This window comes from Ostrinia nubilalis, chromosome 21, assembly GCF_963855985.1.
Source record: "Ostrinia nubilalis chromosome 21, ilOstNubi1.1, whole genome shotgun sequence".
NCBI classification, from domain to species: Eukaryota; Metazoa; Arthropoda; class Insecta; order Lepidoptera; family Crambidae; genus Ostrinia; species Ostrinia nubilalis.
In genome coordinates this window covers 8,655,439-8,676,754 of record NC_087108.1, presented here as the reverse complement: position 1 = coordinate 8,676,754, position 21,316 = coordinate 8,655,439, and the positions used below count along the sequence as shown (strand labels likewise).

At 43.1% G+C, this 21,316-nt stretch overlaps 2 protein-coding genes across 2 annotated transcripts in view; one reads left to right on the top strand and one right to left on the bottom strand.

Annotated features, from left to right (window-relative positions):
• The window catches only part of LOC135082311 (jmjC domain-containing histone demethylation protein 1), a 40,408-nt gene extending 26,553 nt beyond the window's left edge, over positions 1-13,855 (top strand). The window contains exons 14-21 of the mRNA XM_063977103.1: positions 4,458-4,565; positions 4,671-4,764; positions 5,108-5,265; positions 5,974-6,147; positions 6,946-7,082; positions 7,920-8,454; positions 8,873-9,039; positions 10,085-13,855. Coding sequence (XP_063833173.1) covers positions 4,458-4,565; positions 4,671-4,764; positions 5,108-5,265; positions 5,974-6,147; positions 6,946-7,082; positions 7,920-8,454; positions 8,873-9,039; positions 10,085-10,202 — 1,491 coding nt within the window. The 3' untranslated portion in view covers positions 10,203-13,855. The remainder of the gene's footprint in view (positions 1-4,457; positions 4,566-4,670; positions 4,765-5,107; positions 5,266-5,973; positions 6,148-6,945; positions 7,083-7,919; positions 8,455-8,872; positions 9,040-10,084) is intronic.
• The window catches only part of LOC135082466 (LIM/homeobox protein Lhx5), a 369,539-nt gene that overhangs the window by 178,632 nt on the left and 169,591 nt on the right, over positions 1-21,316 (bottom strand). The gene's annotated exons all lie outside the window — the stretch shown is intronic.

Below are 21,316 nucleotides of genomic sequence, written 5' to 3'. Positions count from 1 at the left end.
CTGGGAGTATAAGCAGTATAATTCATGTTCGTATATTCCTTGAAATGTTGTGCTGTGTGGGGACGGCCGTAAAAGAATGTGCTGTGTGGGGACGGCCGTAAAAGAATACTTTTCCCCACCGCCAACAGGAGGGGTGTGTAATGTATGATATAACTACATATTATATAATACTTAGATGATATAACATCAAATTATATAAAATCGTTTAATATAATAATTATTTACTATAATAAACGAATAATATAATTTTAAAACGAATAATTTTAAGACAAATAACTATTAACTGATATAAAATGGTTTGATATAATGAATATTTTCTATAAAACTTACAATGTATACTATTTAAAACAAATAACATTCAAATCATATAAAAATAAAATGTCGAACAATCAAATGAGATAAAATTCTTTTCCTATAAAACTTAAATCATATAACAATAATAATTTTATATAAAGTTCATTTGTTATAATAAGCATTGCATGCAGCAAGCAAGCAAGCGAGCAAGCAAGCAAGCTAGCAAGCAAGCAAGCTAGCATGCAGGCAAGCAAGCAGGCAAGCAAGCAGGCAAGCAAGCAGGCAAGCAAGCAAGCAAGCAAGCAGGCAAGCAAGCAAGCAAGCAGGCAAGCAAGCAAGCAAGCAGGCATGCAGCATGCAAATTTGACTAAAAACTTGAGACTTCTGTCACGGCTCCGGCACTGCGGGGCTCTGGCGGTCCCTCGCGTGCTAATCGTCGCAGATGGCTTTCGCTCGACACCGCGTCTTCGGCTTGCTGGCCGGCTTCGCCGGCCAGCCTCAGCCGCGGCGCCTCGCTTCCAGCCACCTGCTCCTCAGCCCGCGGGCCGCCTCGCCCCTCCGTGCCTACGCGCTTCTAAATTACACTCTAGGGGTAGGGCAGACAAGACTACGTGGAGTCGGTTTTACGGCAATTCGTTTTTGTCACTAAAGTCATTTATAAGTCAAGCTAAAAAAGAACATACTTAAAGTTATATCTATCAGAAATTATATCAATTAAAGAGTATAACAAATAATATTTATTACAAGTAATGGTTATGTGAAATAATATTTATATTAAACAAAATTACATCAAATGAGTCTTAGATTAAGTAAGGTTTATATCAAATGTCTTTATGCGTTGTGATTGGTATCTGAAATGATATTATTAGAAATGATTTATTATATGAAGTAAACATTATATGTTAAAAAATTATATCAAGTGTTATTATAACATACGTTTATTATACAATATGAACGTTATTGAAATGAATTTATATCATATAAACTTATATAAACTGTCACGCACCCCAACAGGAGGCGTGTCGTAAGAGGCGACAAACTCCTGTAGCACCGGACGGGCAGCAGCGTCTGCGTGCGAAACCAATCAAAAAAAACTGCGATCGCCAACCCGCCTGCCAAGCGTGGCGATTAGGGCAAAACCCTCCAAATGGTGGTAAAAACAAAAAAACGGCCCCTAGTCCCCGGCGGCCCCACTATCCCGGACCACGGTAGCGGTCACGGTAACGGTGGGGCAAGGGGTGCGAAGAATCCCCGGGGGATGCCAGGCTACCAACACCGACGACCTCTGGCCCTGGCAACCTATAACGCTCGCACACTGCGTGCAGACGTGAAGCTAATGGAACTCGAGGAAGAGTTGAGCAGGTTACGGTGGGATATCGTAGGATTATGTGAAGTCCGAAGAGAGGGGGAGGACACCATAATTCTTAAATCCGGAAACCTGCTCTATTTCCGGGAGGGCGACCAGCAGTCCCAGGGTGGTGTCGGGTTTATCGTCCACAAGTCCCTTGTCAACAACGTGGTCCAGATCGAGAGTGTTTCGGCGAGGGTAGTGTACCTGATACTCAGAATCACCAAACGGTATTCGCTGAAGGTCATACAGGTATACGCACCGACCACGGAACACCCCGACGACGAAGTGGAGACCATGTATGAGGATATTTCCAGAGCCATACATGGCTCCCGGTCCCATTTTACCGTTGTGATGGGGGACTTCAACGCGAAGCTAGGTAAACGAAGCGATAATGAGCCGAAAGTGGGGCAATTTGGGTACGGAGAGAGGAACGCACGTGGCCAACTGCTGGCTGGCTTTATGGAGAGGGAGGGCCTCTTTATGATGAACTCCTTCTTCAGAAAGCCAAAACAGCGAAAGTGGACATGGCTGCATCCCAATGGCGCTACAAAAAATGAGATAGACTTCATCTTGTCGACGAAGAAGCATATATTCAATGATGTCTCTGTGATCAATTCGGTCAAAACAGGAAGCGATCACCGAATGGTAAGAGGCACATTGAATATCAGACCCAAGCTCGAGAGATGTCGACTGATGAAGTCTACGCTCCGCCCAGCGCCCATCCAACTCCAAAACCCCGAAAGCTTTCAGCTCGAGTTGCAAAATCGTTTCGAATGCCTAGGAGACTGCGAAAATGTGGACAAATACAATGACAGGTTCGTGGAAATTGTCCAAACGACTGGGTCTAAGTTCTTTAAAACCCGTCGTTCAAAAGGAACCAAAAAGATCTCTGACCTCACCAATCAACTCATGGAAGAGAGACGGAACTTGGTTCTGCAGTCCTCTGAAGATGCTGCTCAGTATCGGCGCCTTAACAGACAGATCTCCAAGTCTTTGACTCGCGACCTACGCCAATTTAATACAGACCGTATTAAAGAGGCGATTGAGCGAAAAAAGGGCTCTAAAGTGTTCGCAAGAGATCTGTCTGTTGGCCAAAGTCAACTGACCAAGCTGAAGACAGAGGATGGCAGAGCCATTTCGTCGGGGCCGGAGATATTGGAAGAGGTCGAGAAGTTCTACGGACAATTATACACGAGTGTACGTGCACCTGTCACAAATCTAGCCGAAGACCCAAGAGCTAGACTGACCCGACACTATACCGAAGATATCCCGGACGTCAGTCTGTACGAGATTAGAATGGCTCTCAAACAGCTGAAGAACAACAAGGCACCGGGTGATGATGGAATCACGGCTGAGCTTTTGAAGGCAGGCGGAACGCCGGTACTGAGGGCTCTTCAGAAGCTGTTCAATTCCGTCATCCTCGAAGGAAAAACGCCTACGACATGGCACGGAAGTGTGGTGGTACTCTTCTTCAAAAAAGGTGACAAAACCTTATTGAAGAATTATAGACCCATCTCACTTCTGAGCCATGTCTACAAGCTGTTTTCAAGAGTCATTACGAATCGTCTCGCTCGCAGGCTCGACGACTTCCAGCCTCCCGAACAAGCCGGTTTCCGAAAAGGCTTTAGTACCATAGACCACATACATACGCTAAGGCAGATTATACAGAAGACCGAGGAGTATAATCAACCACTTTGCCTGGCGTTTGTGGATTATGAGAAAGCCTTCGATTCGGTCGAGACCTGGGCAGTGCTACAGTCTCTCCAAAGGTGCCAAATTGACTATCGATATATCGAAGTGTTGAGGGGTTTGTACAAAAACGCCACAATGTCGGTCCGCCTCCAGGATCGGGATTCGAAACCTATCCAGTTGCAGCGAGGGGTAAGACAGGGAGACGTCATATCTCCAAAACTGTTTACCACCGCCCTGGAAGATGTCTTCAAGCTTCTGGACTGGAACGGATTTGGCATAAATATCAACGGCGAGTACATCACCCACCTTCGATTCGCGGACGATATCGTAGTCATGGCTGAGACCTTGGAGGATCTAGGCACAATGCTCGATGGCCTCAGTAGAGCCTCTCAACAAGTGGGCCTCAGAATGAACATGGACAAGACAAAAATCATGTCTAATGTCCGTGTTGCACCCACTCCTCTGAAGGTTGGAGACTCTACACTCGAAGTTGTCGACAATTATGTATACCTGGGACAAACAGTCCAGTTAGGTAGGTCCAACTTCGAGAAAGAGGTCAATCGTCGAATCCAACTCGGATGGGCAGCGTTCGGGAAGCTTCGCCATATACTCATGTCCGAAATACCGCAGTGTCTCAAGACGAAAGTCTTCGGGCAGTGTGTGTTGCCAGTGTTGACATATGGATCCGAAACGTGGTCGCTTACTATGGGCCTCATAAGAAGGCTCAAGGTCACCCAAAGGGCGATGGAGCGGGCTATGCTCGGAGTTTCCCTGCGTGATCGAATCAGAAATGAGGAGATCCGTAGGAGAACCAAAGTAACCGACATAGCTCGCAGAATTGCTAAAATCAAGTGGCAGTGGGCGGGGCACATAGCTCGTAGAGACGATGGCCGTTGGGGCAGGAAAGTTCTCGAGTGGCGACCACGGGCTGGAAAACGTAGCGTGGGCAGGCCTCCTACTAGGTGGACCGACGATCTGGTAAGGGTCGCGGGAAGAGCCTGGATGCGGGCAGCGCAGGACCGTTCATTGTGGAAAACCTTGGGGGAGGCCTTTGTCCAGCAGTGGACGTCATTTGGCTGAAACGATATTCCTTGAAATAACAGAATGTTATTACTTGCAGCCCCGTCATTTCCGCGCTCGTCAAAAGTCTTCTGATCTTCGCCGCATGAGCGTGGGCTCAGATGCCAACAGCCAAATGAGTCACCACAACTACCAGTCTTCGTTTGGGGTAAGTTTAAAGTTGATGATATTATCTTTAAAGAAAGTAAAGTAACGCGGATTTACTCTGCATAAACGGTTAATTACTCTATGATAAACTCAATTTTTATTACAGCACAAACTGCCTGGCCCGCTGCCGTCGGCTGTCAAGTCTGAAGGCTCAGACAACGAGGGCAAAAACGATGTGACGCATCTGAAGACTGAGGAGGGTGAGTTGAAAACAATTTTACTAAAAGAATTCTTCCGTCCAGTCTCTTAAAAGTCCACAACAAAATCATGCTGTTAAATAAAATTGATCCCCTTTTACAATCGATGCATGGAGCTTCTTGTTAGGGCTACAATTTTAAATAAAGTACGTGAGCAGAGTGATGACAAAGCGTGGTGGAAGACAACTGCCTCATATTACGTCCCGAAGCGCAGGATGCAAAACTTAAAAACGTCAAGCTGCTACAATACCAAATCACTACCTATCTCTAGTAGGATAATCGTGGATCGATATTTGATCTCCATGGTTGGGATAGAAGAAAGTAAAATTGTATTTCTTTCTTTTAGAAATAAAGCGCGAAGAGGAAGCGGCTGAAGGCGCCGAGGGCGGTGAAGGTTGGGAGCCCAGCGCCAAAAAGCGGCGCTCCAGCGAGGAGGATGACGCGCCGAAAAAGCACACGCTTCGCGCACACCTCGCTCTGCAGCTCACCCACCACACCGGCAAGGTATAGATCTCCAGCTAAACACTAGCATCTTGATCATTATCATTTCAGCCACAGGATATCCACTGTGAACATGGTCTCCCCCAATGATTTCCACATCGCCCGGTTGCTTGCCAGTACGTTACCTCCACTCTAGAACCTTGCTGCTCCATCGGGACTGCCAACATGTGGATTAAATAGGTGCGAATTTGTAACAAGTGTGTGAAGTCCGGTCGCCGAGCAGATAGAATTTCGTACAATGACCCCAAGCTACCCATCCTTATCGCTCGCGCGTAACTATATTGCTGTCGCAACTGTGCGACGGGCGGCCGCAGTGAGTGTGCGAGCGCGACAGCTATAAAATTACGCGCAAGTGGTAAGGATGGGTAGCATGGGGTCATTGTACGAAATTCTATCTGTTCAGCGACCAGACTTTAGAAGGCAGTAGCTAGATTTACGCGGGTGTATGGAGCGCCGGCGGGCACCCTCCGCCTCGTCTCAAATTCTTCTTCTTTTCGTGTCGACAACAAACCTACACAGTGTCAGCCCAAAACTCCGCCACAAGAGTGGCGTTTCAAATTGCGGGCGATCGAACCCCTTCAAGCGTCGCGAATCGAGACACAACAAATAATAATCAATTATTACGCAATCATATGCGACTACTTGGGGATTGATGGGTTATTTTATTATAAAGGTATAACAATTTTGTTCTAATGTTCAAAATTATTCCAGGCCCTCAAGAAGCCGTTGTACCCGATCCGGCCGATGGGCTTCATCCAGCAGCCGGGCGCGCCGGGCTCGTCGCCGTGGCTGGACCGCGAGGCCATGCTGTGCGTTTTCGCCAAGCTCACGCCGCATGAGCTTGCCGTCTGTGCGCTCGTCTGTAAAGCCTGGGCCGAGTACTCCGTGAGTATACACAAATACAAGGCCTTTAACTGGCATCCAGGGTTTTGTCGATACCTCTGAGGCGACTATTGTCAAATACTGCTCAACGGTGTAGGAGGATTAGCATTTGCACTTGCCAACTGTTGAGCACAAAAACGATCTAGAACTAGATGACCAGCATTCAGCCTCTAGAACTGGTATGATGGTATCCAAACTCTAACCCGTCGTTAGTTCCCTTCTACTTCTTAAGTGCTGAGGTATACGATGCGTTTGCGCATTTGTTAGCCAATCCATAATATTCTGCGTCGGTGCTGCGTGTTGAAAGTGCCTGACAAAGAAGACATCGACTGTGCCACTCAGGTGCAGCAATGCACACACACATCATTGTCTGTTTTACTTTATGGAAATGCTTAATACACTTTTGACTCGTAATTTGTTAAAATGGAGAAACACGGGTCTCAACGCTACAAACTTTCGCGTGCGTAATTTGTTATTGTTATACTGCTGGAGAATGCAATGACCTTCTGGATGACATAGTTACCATAAGGGCTATATTTCACCGGGACACCATGGCGGCGCAACCAGTCGCCGCTACCAACAAAATGTATGCAGCTTTGCGCAACCAAACGGACACCAGGTGAGTAACTCTCTATAGCGCCGCCATGGTGTCCCGGTGAAATATAGCCCTAAGTGAACTCGGATCAGACTCTTCCCAATAAACTCAGATCTTCTCTCATCAATTCCCAGTACTGATACGGCTCTTTTTAATATCCGCATAATCTATTCCCAGTACTTATATTGCTCTTTTAATATTTTCAGATGGATCCATCCCTCTGGCGCAGCATGTCATTCGTTCAAGTCCGCGTGTCAGCCGCCCAGCTGGCCGGTATCGCGCGCCGCCAGCCGCTGTCGCTCGGTCTCGAGTGGTGCCATCTGGCTCGAAGGCAGCTAGCGTGGTGAGTTGAATATCTTGACTTGAATATAACTTGACCTGTACTTCACTACGTTTACGTTTCTACACCTTCACTGGTTGGGTTTCATTCATTGGAGGCCTAAAGCCCGGTCTGTGAGCACGTAGAATTTTGTCCAATGACCCCAAGCTACCCATACTTATCGCTCGCGTGTAATTATATTGCTGTCGCGACTGTGCGATGGGGGGTCGCAGTAAGCGTGCGAGCGCGACAGCAACATAATTACGCGCGAGCGATAATATAATCGGCGACCGGGCTTTAGGTAGATCCAATTTCGAGAAAGAGGTAAATCTTCGAATACAACTCGGCAGGGCAGCGTTCGGGAAACTACGCAACATCTTTTCGTCCAAAATATCTCAGTGCCTAAAAACTGAAGTCTTCAACCAGTGATGATATACGGCTCGGAAACGTGGTCTCTCAATATAGAGTTGAGTATCTTAACTTTATTTCCAAAGGCAGTCTTGCAGCACCTAAAGTGCGGTTGCCACCAGAGCGAAGAGGAGAGGAGACGAGAACGTCACTTCGAATTATGGCAGCTCACATCTCCACTACACATAGCTCAAGTCTCCTAACCGAGTTTTAAAGTTACATTATCTGAAAGCAACTTGATGATTGAACAACAAAGTATTCGAACTTTTAAAATTAACAATCTGCCTCTGTCTATCTCCCATTGAGTCCGATTCTGCTATACTCTCTTTCAACCTTTACTTAATCTTGCCAAGACGCAGTCATAACATAAAATTCATCGAACCCAACCGCCATCAGCTCTACATCAGACAAAATTCAGACAGCCCATTATTAATCCACATCGCTTGTCTCCAGGCTCCTGGCGCGTCTACCAGCGCTCCGCTCCTTGTCGCTGGCCGGCTCGCCAGCTGAAGCGGCGCTCGCGCTGCGTTCGTCCAGTTGCCCTCCTCTCACATCCCTGGACTTATCCTTCGCTCGCTGCCTCGACGACGCCAAACTGCGCGGCATTCTGGCGCCGCCTGAGAACTCCAGGCCTGGTGGAGGAGCCAGGACTGGCGCGGAACCGTCTCGGTTGGCAGCTCTTAGCGTGCTGAGACTGCCGGGGACTGATATCACTGATGTTGCTATGAGATACGTTGTGCAGGTTAGTGTCTTGTTAATATTGCCTTTTGGTGTGGTGGCCAGTTGCCCTCCTCTCACATCTCTGAACCTATCCTTCGCTCGCTGCCTCGACGACGCCAAACTCCGTGGTATACTGGCGCCGCCAGAGAACTCCAGGCCTGGTGGAGGAGCCAGGACTGGCGCGGAACCGTCTCGCTTGGCGGCTCTTAGCGTGCTGAGACTGCCGGGGACTGATATCACTGATGTTGCTATGAGATACGTTGTGCAGGTCAGTGTTCTTGTTTTAATCCTTGTCTTTTGGTGTGTTTTCATTTCATTAGGAAGGTCGTTTATGATGATTAAAGACTATTGTTTTTAGAGCTTCTTCACACTAGCGTTTATTCAGAGTAGGCGTTAGATGAACGTATGCGCCACGTTACTGCGGTGTGATGTACTCTCCTCGCCACCCTCGCCGAAATTGTATGACATTTGCGCTAGCGCAGCGTTCAATTAGCTGCAACGCCGACGCCGCAATAACGCGTCAAGTGTTTGTGCTGCGCATACTTAAACGAACGCCTGCGCTAGACAAACGCTAGTATGAAGGAAGGGCTCTTGGAATACATTACAGAATCAGCTATCATCTATTTTCCCTTCTATAACCGTATGTACACAGATGTTCACTTTAACAATACAACCTTTATCCCCAGGCCCTGCCCAAGCTGTGCGAGCTAGACGCGTCTTCCTGCGCGCGGCTGACGGACGCGGGCGCGGCGCAGCTGGCGCACCACGGCCTGCAGCGGCTGTCGCTGGCCGGCTGCCGCCTGCTCACCGAGGCCGCGCTCGACCACCTGGCGCGCTGCCCCAACCTCGTCAGGTGAGCTCGGCTTGTGACGTGTGTAGAGACAGCTCGGGCCCAAGCTGTGCGAGCTAGACGCAGCTGGCGCACCACGGCCTGCAGCGGCTGTCGCTGGCCGGCTGCCGCCTGCTCACCGAGGCCGCGCTCGACCACCTGGCGCGCTGCCCCAACCTCGTCAGGTGAGCTCGGCTTGTGACGTGTGTAGAGACAGCTCGGGCCCAAGCTGTGCGAGCTAGACGCAGCTGGCGCACCACGGCCTGCAGCGGCTGTCGCTGGCCGGCTGCCGCCTGCTCACCGAGGCCGCGCTCGACCACCTGGCGCGCTGCCCCAACCTCGTCAGGTGAGCTCGGCTTGTGACGTGTGTAGAGACAGCTCGGGCCCAAGCTGTGCGAGCTGGACGCAGCTGGCGCACCACGGCCTGCAGCGGCTGTCGCTGGCCGGCTGCCGCCTGCTCACCGAGGCCGCGCTCGACCACCTGGCGCGCTGCCCCAACCTCGTCAGGTGAGCTCGGCTTGTGACGTGTGTAGAGACAGCTCGGGCCCAAGCTGTGCGAGCTGGACGCAGCTGGCGCACCACGGCCTGCAGCGGCTGTCGCTGGCCGGCTGCCGCCTGCTCACCGAGGCCGCGCTCGACCACCTGGCGCGCTGCCCCAACCTCGTCAGGTGAGCTCGGCTTGTGACGTGTGTAGAGACAGCTCGGGCCCGAGCTGTGCGAGCTAGACGCAGCTGGCGCACCACGGCCTGCAGCGCAGTTAGGTTGCCTAGTGCGTGGTTTCGCTAAGTTTTGATGGCCATCCCATCATTAGGAGATTGAGATTAGGTGACTAAGATTGCTTAATCAGAGCGACAGCTTTTAGTGCCTTCCGAAGCACGAAACTGTATTTCTCTTTCCGTACAACCAGCCAGCCATGTCCTGACCATTTTGTTACAAAACGCGCGTGATCTTGAGTGGGTCGCAAGACTCATTCTCTTACACTGGATCACGGAGACGATCTTTAGCAATGAAATGAATATGATAAGAAAAATTAATTGAAAATTATTAAACTTACCATTTTCATCCACAGACTGGACCTCCGACACGTGCCTCTGGTGTCCACGCAGGCGGTCATCAAGTTCGCGGCCAAGTCCAAGCACAACCTTCACGTGCAGGACGTCAAGTTGGTAGAGCTGAGGAAGACCTGATGCCAGGCCACGGGGGCGGCGCCGACGTCCGAAGCGGAACCCGCGCCTGCCTCCGTGCCCGACGTCGAGTCTGACGTCACGACCGACGTCACGCCCGACATCACGCCCGACGCCGCGCTCGACGCAGCTCCCGAGTCTGCGTAAGCGCAAACATAGACTCTGTGTACAAGGTAAAAAGTGCAATTTACAATAACATTCGGACAATTCGGATCGAGTTCTCGTGCGCTCATTGCACTCATTGGAATGTAGACTTTGTGTGTTAACAGTGCAATTTACAACGTGATCGCGTGATACCGTTGGTGTTTTGTTTCAGTCTACTTTAGGTAGGCGTTTCTACACATTTTGTAGTGAAAATCGTTACGATTATTGTAATGTGATTTTGTATACTGTGAATGGTTACTGTCAATGGTCTCACTCATTTAAGTTTTACTAGTGGACTACGTTTCAGTAGTTTTTTTGTAAATTTACCTTAAAAGTCATAATGTTTTAAATAACATATCAAACAGAAGTCTACATTTCTTTGTCAGCGCGCACTTTGTAGATATTGAAGCAAAGACTTGAGTAAGCTTATCCTGATATAATTGTTGAAGTGATACGATTTTTGGGTAAATATTACGACAGTTCACATGAGAACTGAAGAATTAGTCAAAAAATATCAATTTTACTTCGAAACCAAATGATCAAATGTTTTCGGGAATGTTTTTTGTTTCGTTTTCTCATTCTCTAATTGTTTTTATAGTGTGACGTAATAGTCATTAATTTACTCCTTTTACTCTTGAACAGACACATTATATCGTCTTTTGCAATATAATTTCAGTGCCAATCAGTTTCTATATGCCAGCACGATTTATACTGCACAATCAATGATAAATATATAAAAAAGTTATATGTATTAATTTTATTGCATGCTGTTGCATTGGTATTATATTTTATTGTTAGTTTTTATATGTTTCTTGATTTGGGCCGCGAGAGGCTTTCATTTATCATTGACTGAAAATTCTAAATGCCTGTATTATATGAATGTATAAGAAAGTTTGTGTCAAATAGAACTAGCTAAGATATGTAATTACAAATGCAACTTTCCGTGTGTTTATGATCCAAAGAATAGTTTACATACTTATAAATAGTCCGTGTTATCTGTCGCGAAATAAATGAATGGTGTATTAATTAATTTGCTCTGAATGCAACCAATAGGGTGAAAACAGTTGATGGAGTTGGCAATGTTCGGTTGAGAGTTCTTGGCCTAGTTTCGAAGTGCCAGTCAGTATCGCCAATTCAGTTCTAAATAGTATTGTTCGGCACGCAATCCCTCGATACGTGACGTAAGCGTTTGTATGTGTAAAGGTGGACTCGCACCTGTCTGCTCGGCAGTAATTGAATTTTTATAGTTATTTTTCAAAGTGTAGGAAATTAGTAAATAAATATGTTCGGCATGTACCGTACAGGCAGGTGTGCGATCACCTAATTGAAAATTTTAATCTTGTTATTGGTAGGACAAGATGATCAATAGAGTTAATTAAATCTATAATTCACTATGAAATGATGAATCCGAATTCAGGCTGAGGTATTCGAATGTTTAACATATTTTCGTCAATAGTCGTCATGTTAGGAGGATAGTACTTATATTAAACCAAATAAGCAATAGTTTTACATCTTGATATACATCTTACTCAATTTTAAATGTTTTATGTCTCTGAATAATTAATGATAAATGTTAATGTAAAACCAGCTTTATAGCGAAGTTGCATTTTTAATACTTTATTTTAGTTCAGCATTATTTAAAAATCACTGTGTAAATATTCGATTATTTATTGCACACACCGTTCAATGAAACCTATTTTAGTTCATGACAATTCTAAATTGCTTAGGTTGTATTTTTTAGTTCTAGTCGCTTTTTTAGTTATAAGTTATTGTTGTTAGTTAGGTATATTTTAACTGTGACTGTGTTGGGCTTATGTAAATAGAATACATGTAGTTTGTGTTTCCTTCTTTCTATCGAATACATTTTAGTCAAAAGATACATGAAAAATTACAAGAGCACTCAAAACTTTTTTGTTAGTCAAATTCTACTTCTTCCTAGACTTCCTATATTTGTAAGTTTCTTCGTATAAGTTACAGAAATAAGCACTCGAATTTAATTTGTTATTGAATATTCACTATTAAATAAGTGTTTGATTTTCTGTCATATTCACATAGTACTAATAAATAGTTCGTGTTGAATCACACGAGTGTTACAATATACTGTTGGTTTCTATAAAATAAATAAATAAATAAATACCAAAAGAAATACAAATTCGCGCTTTATACACTAAGGTGCATCCTCACTGGGACCATTCGCATGTAATGTAAAAGATTCCATTGTTACATTACACGTGGGCGCTCCCAGTGTCAAAGCACCTTTACGAGTACACCGGCTTTTTACAGTTTTTTATACATTAATATAATATAGTACGCACACACAGACATGATAAAACGTTACAGGTGCCTAGCAATTTAGTAAAGTTTTTAACAGGTATACAAAATATTTACAATTTTAGAGAACAGTATTTATTTTAATGGTTAGTTATTGATATTGAAATTTTATGAGATTAAATCATAAATATATTCTTGGCTTACTCATTAAAAATTGTTTCACCTGTTAAAAATGCAAGTTTAAAAACAAGTATTTATGATTCGTATTTATTTCAGTATTTATTACCGAATCAGTACTTACTCTCAAAATCTGTTGTGTACTTAGAATTTTAGTTATTTTCCAAGCCGAACTCTGGGTTAAATGTATGGTACAAAGCACAAATCTGTCATTTCTAGGCTCCTGTACTCCTGTAAGCACGAACAACTTGTTAGTTAAGTAAACCGACTCGTCACAGTAAGCATGGTCGCGGGGCCGCCTATAGCATAGTGTAGAAAGAATGAGACATTGCCAAACTTTGTGCTCACCTACAACATAATTCTACGTCGTTCCTGTACTCAAAAGTTGTCTCTATCAATATTAACGAACTGTTTACCAGTTTTCAAATAAATTAATGTAATTAGCGAGGAATAAAGAATTATACTCGTCAGTATTTTTGAGTACGGGAATGCACACGAGTGAATGGAGAGGCCATTTAATGGATGTCCCAAGTCTTATTTTGGTTTGTGATTTAAATATTTAAGAATGTCTCTGGGTGCGCACATAGTTTCGACGCGGACTGTACATTATTACGATAAGTGGTTATCGAGAACATTTTTTGGAAGAGTATGCTCTACAATTAAGAGCTAGTTTCTAAGAATCGTGTGCCTCAGTGTATAGTAAATTAGTGTTAGTTGAAATATATGAAAATTTATTAATAAAATACAATATCATCATTAATCACTTGGAAGAAAATGATTATCGGAATTAGCTGAATGAGTGATTATTGATTGTATTAGTTAGTGTAAGGTAACAGATATTGTATAGGTTTTTGTAAGGCCCATACGCGAGTGTGGCCTGTATGGCGGGAGTTTACAAGGGCTCGCGTACCGGCATGTCGTTGGCAGGACGGTGATATTAAAGCCAATGGCTAGGATTACAAAGTAGCGATATTAATGTGAATTTGACACGTTTACAAGACGTATTATTGTATCATTGGTTACCATAAGCTCTAATAGTATTTGAAATAAATATTTACATTGAAGTTTCTCTTTTATTCCCTAGTTTACCATCTTCATCTAACGATAACGTGTTTTTCAAATACACAAATATCAACCAAAACAAGTTTGTGTTGACTATACTCGGGGAAGCCCCTTTACTTCTCGTAACGCCATCTACCCTTCATCTTTTGTGTCTCTGCTCGGCTGCAGCTAATAAAGAGGCCCCTTACTGCTATTTCCAGCATCATAACATCTTAGTAAGTACAAAGTATTGAGAGTAGATGGCGCTACGTGTAAAATAATGTTTCACTATTTTCAGTTAGCAATACAGGGTGTCGGAAAGTAGTCATGTATAGTATTTTTTTCGCCTGTTTTCTATGATGAAGCGAGCTGGGACAAAATTCCTGTTCTTCGTCGTACCTTGAAGACCTTGGGTTTGAATTTTGACATCTTTTCGATGAACCCTCATATTTGTCATTATCTTGGTATTTTTCACTGTAACAACACCATTTAAATCGGTAACAGTAATTTTCCACCACTGCGGCGCAGGCTGTTTTTTTTTCAATCAATTACATTACAATTTTACAATATTTACTTAGTAATTTAGTATCTGTGATTTTAATGTAATTTTTTGAAGTATCTACCTACTCTAGCATGAACCTTCTTTCAAAAATAACTTAAAACTACAAAAAAATATTACATTTCCATCATAATATTTTATGAAGTATGTTCCTCTCATTTAATACCTATCTAATTCTATTTCAACACGCACTCCCCCCGTAAGATACGACGAGAGGCGTCGAGATTAGTCCAGAATCCAATTACATTTTCCAAATTTCCCATTTTTCCCTCGCCGCCGGTTCAAAGCTCACAGAAAATTATTTTCTTCGCTCCCAAGAAATGAAAAATAAACGTGCCCCGGCGTAGTCTACGAAAAAGAACCTAAAGATCCTCAAAGAAACGGGATAGAGTATAGTAAACTGCTCAAGCGTGAAAGAGACGACCTTTTCTGTTTGCGTCGCCTCGAGGGGATTTGTCAAATAGTACTTTTGTGTTTTTTCTTCGCAGGAGGCTGTGACTTCAATTCAAATGAACCGAAAGCAAACTCCTTGCTCCACACTTGACTCTTGAAATGTAATTTGGAGGGAATGGAATCATTATTTTTTATGTTAAAAATAATTCCCCTCTTTTGGGGAACGCAAGCATTTCTGTAATGGAGACTTCTATTTTGTTTAAACATAAAAGTTGTAACCACTGTATCTATCTGTAAGGCATTACTTGTACGAAAGCTATGAAAATAAATTAGGTTAAAATATTGTAGGTAGACAGAAAAGTACTTACCTAGGCTACCAAATATATTTTAGCAGATTTTTTCGTACCACATTTGTTTTAGGAAAAACATGTTTGTTTTTCAGAAAAACCTGAAAAGAATTTCCACCTTCGAACTATTCGTCTTACAAAAGAAAACAAGGAAAGCTCGCGATTAGGCTTATTAGCAGTAACCTTTAAGATCGCAGGAGTCGAGGGTAGATAGCAGGCGCACGCGAGCGCGGCCGCTAACCGCTGATTCACGCGTTGACAACTGACGGCCGTCTGACAGCGGTGGCGGGCGGCAGCTGCTAGTTGCACTGTCGCTCGCAAAAGTGGTTTGGGACCACTTTTAGCTGTTTGAGTACAAAGTTGTCCCGCAACATGGAATTTGAGAGGTATGTAAAATGCACTTTGATGAACGGTTTATGACAACCAACTGATGTGTTGTCTACGAAGTGGTTCATGCTATGTTTAGGTGGGTGGAATGTGGAAGCCTTCCACAATTAATAAAAAATATAAAAATGACCCTCATGATGTTGATTTCAAGTATTTTCAAGGGAATGTGCTAATGGTTTTATTTTTGCTCATTGCGATCTAAAACATCGGACTAATTGAGAACCTTCTCCTTTTTTAAAGTCGGATATTAGACACTGATAGTCAAGTGTTCGGTCTGGTCTAATCTTTTCTGGTACATATTTTTACTAAAAAAATATTTTTTAGACGTCTAAGATGTTTTTATAAATCTGTGCATGGATGTTGTTGCTGACTGTACCCCCTAGGTGAGTGGCGTGCACGCGACGCTGCGGTGTGCACGCAGCCTTACCGCTACAATTTGCTGGCGCGGCCAATTTGCTAGGAGTAGGCAAGTTTCGTGGATATTTCGTAGAACCTAATGCTACACATGGTTAAATAAATATTTGGAAAATAGCATTAATTGACCCGGTCTCTACTATAGAGGTAGGTTAAACGATTTTGCCGCAGTATCTCTTAGCAAAATGTCACAGTCAATAATAATTCTCTTACTCTACCTATAGATTACAATCAAGTAAAGTTGGATCTCATAATTTGCCAAACCAAAATGTACAGTTTAAAATCGTGGTAAGACTCAAAAAGTCAGGGTGGTTTTCATAGCTGGGCACCGTTAATCAAATAGTTAACTTCGTTAATCGTTAAACCGTTAATAAAAAAATTAACTTCGTTAAACGTTAAAACGTTACATTTAGCAAGATTTAACGCAAGTTAACGTTAATCGTTAATCCGTTAACACATTTTAATAAAACGAAAAAATTATTGTATGCAAGGTTCAAATAATTTAGAAAACTTGTATCGCGCATGGAATTTTTTCCACTTTTTAGTCAGACAGTTTTGACAGTTCCAACTCCTTGCCAGACAGTTTTTTTAGGATAGCTGCCAAAGCCACGATGACCCAAACTTCATAATCCGCCAACATTCTACTAACCTATATTGGGAGCATACGCTGACAAACTTTCAGTTTTTATAAAATGACGTTGGTCTGGCGTTCACCAGCTCTTAGTCTATAGTATCTCAATCTCAGAGCCTTGGTTCAATTACAATACAATTTAGCACCAATGTGCTCGAAAAGACAAATCCAACAAACCCAAATTCGATGCGATTCCGCCGTTTCATTTAGGAGTTCCTATGGCCGCCTCCTGAATCCATCAATAGACTCAATGGTACCACAACATTGCATTTTCATCGTACTTACATAAGTATACCAAATTGCAGCTCAATCGATTGAGGAGATTCAGTTGCAAGATTTATCCCACATAGAGCCCAACGGGAAGATTTCAGTAGCGCTGTCCCCCACTGGTGGACAATGCAACTTTTTTTCTCGATGTCCACCAGCGGTGGACAAATAGTGGGGGACATCGGGAATAAACGTTTCCAAAAAATATTTGCCACACCCGGGAATCGAACCAACTAAAATCTGTTAAAAATTACACCCTGTATTTTTATTTCATCGATCGTTAGGGTCAAGTATAAGGATGAAATCTGTCTAACAAACTTGATAAATTAAATAAAAGGAAATCTTTTCAAAAATGAAGGAATGTTTTCTTTCAGTAAAATTTTCTATCTGCAGTATTAAGAGTACTTTCCCTCCAGGTGGCATTAAAAAATTCCACCCTGTATAAGCTTGTAAATAAATAAAAAAAATAGCATTTTTTATATCGTTTCTTTCTGGTTACAAAAACTGTTGTTTTGGGTTCTGGAAGTTCTGGAAGCCCGAAAGTACTTGTCAGAACGCGTTTTTCTAGTGTTTTTCAGCGTGCCTGCTGTATCTTTTTGGTAAATAGTAGGTATTGGATTAACGATTAACGGACTTAGGATAATTTAACGGAAGTTAACGAGTCCGTTAACATTTTTTAAAGTTAACTTAAAAGTTAATCCGTTAATAGAAATGTTAACTTCGTTAATTAACGATTAACGGATTAACGAGTTAATGCCCAGCTATGGTGGTTTTATTTAACAACATTCAACATTACATTCAGTAGGTGACCATTTAAGTAGTAGAGAGTAAACCACTCAATATTGAATTCATATTATTGTCTCTACCTGATCGCTGATGTGAAGCAACTCGCAGACCACAGACCTCAGAAGGTAGGACCAAAGTTAAACTAAGGACGACCACGTAACCTCTGATCATATCAAAGAAACCATACTAATAGCAATAAAACTTGGAACTGTGCGAATGACGGAGCGGAGGCGAGCGAGTTGTAATCGGCGCGTGTGTCTCGGGTACATGGAGCGACAAGCTTACGATATTACAAAACGCTTGCGGAATTGACGTGCACCCTTTGGCAACAAGAAAACTATTATAATTCTTACTGAAATTAACTTAACCTTCTAGTCAAGAGTGATATTGAACTTCCATAGTCACAGAGTTACAGTAATGAGTATGTAGAGTTTAGTTGCACAGTTTCGAGTGGAGGCCTCGTACCGGAAAGCGCAGTGGACGTCCACCCACAAGGTGGACCGACGACCGCTTTCCTTCATATGCCTTCCAGATACCGAGTACCTAGTAATTATTTATGGAGGCCTATGTTCAGCATTGGACGTCCAAATAGACTGAAATGATGATGATGACAACGATTCGCACTTCCACTTGTCGAGTTCACCATTATGCTTACACTCAGTGGGAGTGGCAATGGATGTGTGGATAGTGACATAAACACACCTTAAAACTTGAAAAATATAATTGCTGCATTGATGATACTAGGAAACCCATGGGTTACTTTTGCACAATTTTAACTCTATCAAACTAAACTTGTTAAATAATAATTAATTAATGCATCAGAGAAAAAAAAGCAGATACTAATTAGCGCACCCGAATCTCCCGTACGCACATCACACCCGGGCGTCAGTAGTTGCGGGCCGGGTATTCCCCGAAGTTATTATGGCCCAGTGAACCGGGTAACGAAGCCCTCGCCCTCGCGGCCCACTGTAAATAATACATTATTCTTATCATAACCGCCCAGAAAGGGTGCTCCCGTGACGTCGGATCCAACCTTTAAGATTTACGGTGTCGGATGACATTCTAAAGTAGCTTGATAGGATAGCTTCAGGGTTTTTATCTGGTGCCCATAGCTGCATCGTCAAAAAGGAGAGTAAGATGTGATCCCATAGATCTCAGAAAGTTCATGAGAGAATGTACCTAAAAAAAATCCAATAACCGATAAAAAATATAATCCCGAATTTGTCCCATTTCGTCTATCTGTGTTTTTAATCCATAATAAACCGAAAAAAAAATAATGTTTACCAAATAAAAGAATTTGGCGATTTTGCAGTGGCGTTTTGGTCACAGAATCCAATGAACTGCCAACTTTTATCAGTGAAACAATTCTACTTTTCAGGAGCAAGTGAAGGAATTGTCCCAAAATGACTTAGGTAAACCAAATGACAGCATCTTTTAAATTACATCTCGCCTCTTCAGCAATAAGTTAACCTTGTCAACTTGCTCTAACAGACGTGTCTCTTAATTTCGGAAGGGTAACCGAGTTAGCATTCCATATCGCTTCTTAACGCAATAAATCAGCGGTCGTGACAAAATTAATCGCCCTAGGGCTCCGTCGCTAGGGAATACGCCACCAGGGGCGGTTCATCATCATCATAAGTTGCTTAGGGGGCAGGCGTGGTGATTGCCTCTGTCAAAATAGAGGACAAGACAATGCATCCTATATTCCTATTAACTAGGTACTTGATTGCTCGATAAGGTCATCAGAAAAAATAGTTATTTTTATTACGTTTTCAGGTTGAACCTATTTATGTATCTTGGCATAATAATTTTGCCGCGAAAAACAATGGAGGATAATAAATAAGTTTGTTTAAAAAAAATACACTGAAATAGTATTTTTGTGGTCGTGAAACTCGTGCTTCTATTGTGTTGTGACAAACCAAATTCCAACTGGACTTAAGGAGTACTGCGGAGTACCTGTAAAGTATCAAACTGTTTACCACAGCAACTGATTGGTAGGTACATGTAGTTGTTATCATGGAAAAATCTAATCTACCTTAATCTTCCTCCAGGCGACAGTACCCTGTTTAGGGTCAGATTTTGAACAATTGTCACCGCACTCCAAAACTCAAATATGGGGACATCTGTACACATACGAAGTGTCCCCAGATCGTTGTAATCGTATGTACATAATGAAATGAGTGCAATATGCGTTGTCCCCGAGAGACCTTGGACCATGAAGCCATAAATGCATCGTCAAATCGTATGCGGCAATATCAGTGAAATACCTAACAAAAACAATCATGATACAATTTCTAGACAATTTTATAGCTGCCATTATTACTATAGTAGTTAATAGTACTTAGGCACTTGTTTTGTTCAAGTGTCGAAGTAAAGCTTATGCCAAACACGGTAGTGACATTTTAAGTAGGGTGCACTAAAGGTAGTATCGCCGTATAAGAACAACGAACACGCAAATTTTTTCACAAGAGTAGGTAAGTTTTAAAAGATGGGCAGGTTGTCTTCAGGGCTCACCCCATCTGAAGGAGTGGCATACCATAGAATCTAGGGCCTAGAACTAGATGCTAGACCTAAATGTAGATAGGATATAAAGCCTAGAAAATAAGCCCATCTTATATGGAGTTATGGAGCCTTCTGCAAGTTACCACATCCACATCTTCGTCCCTCTGTGCCCTGTCTCCGGGGACATCGCCGCGGCGCGATGTCCCTGATTTATTTACCCGCCGTGTTTGCCCCAACTATGTCGCTTCTGTTTACACCCGCGTGCGACGGGTGCTCTTTAATTATTTATTCGACAACTTTTTAAATGTGTTACTAATTTAAAACAAAGGCCACAAAATTTTCAATATTCCTACGCCTTCCATTTATAAATATGTAGGTAGGTAGCAGGTGTTGAAAATTTTCAAATCAAATCAAAATTTTATTTGCGGAAAATAAGTAACAATAAATTGTAGTAAAGATTATGTTAAAATAATATAATAATTCAGGCATTCTTTCTACTTATTGAGGCACTTACGATATCTAATCCGCGCCCGCTAGCTTTTTTCCTTCATAGCGATGACTTAAGGCTAGCTCTAGACGACAGGTTAAATGAATTGACCGTTTGATAGGTATAAGATTTTCGGTAGGTTTTAATCGATTGAGATTTGACTGAGACCGATCGCCGTGAAACTAAAATTTTACGGAATCAGGTGACTCTACGTTCACGGTGGCTTCAATGACAAAACGTGCCTTTTACCAGCTAAAAGTACTTTATGTTTGGTCCAACACAAATTACTGCTTTAGTTACGTCAATTTTAAACTATTTGGTGTAACTTACTTTTATTTAATAAAAACCTGATTTGATATCGGTGTCGTACAAATTAATTTCTTCAATTACTTTAAAACGACAATGCTCGTGGGATATGCAAATAGAAGTTCTAGTGTTCGCATTTATATTTTAAATCCAACCAAACTTAGCGAATTTCCTCCCCCAATCCGCACACAATTGACGTTTCGCCCGCGAACCCCACGCTTTGTGCTCGCGACGTGAATGCCGTCCTAATCTCGACCACGCGCCCGCCACGCGACTCGCCTGCACACGACAACCCGATGCCGAGACTATTTCTAAAAAAAAAGCTATTCGCATACTCTATGCCAACCCAAACTCAACTTTCCCGCCAAAACCCACACCTCAAACTCCAACTGTCAACTTTTGGCG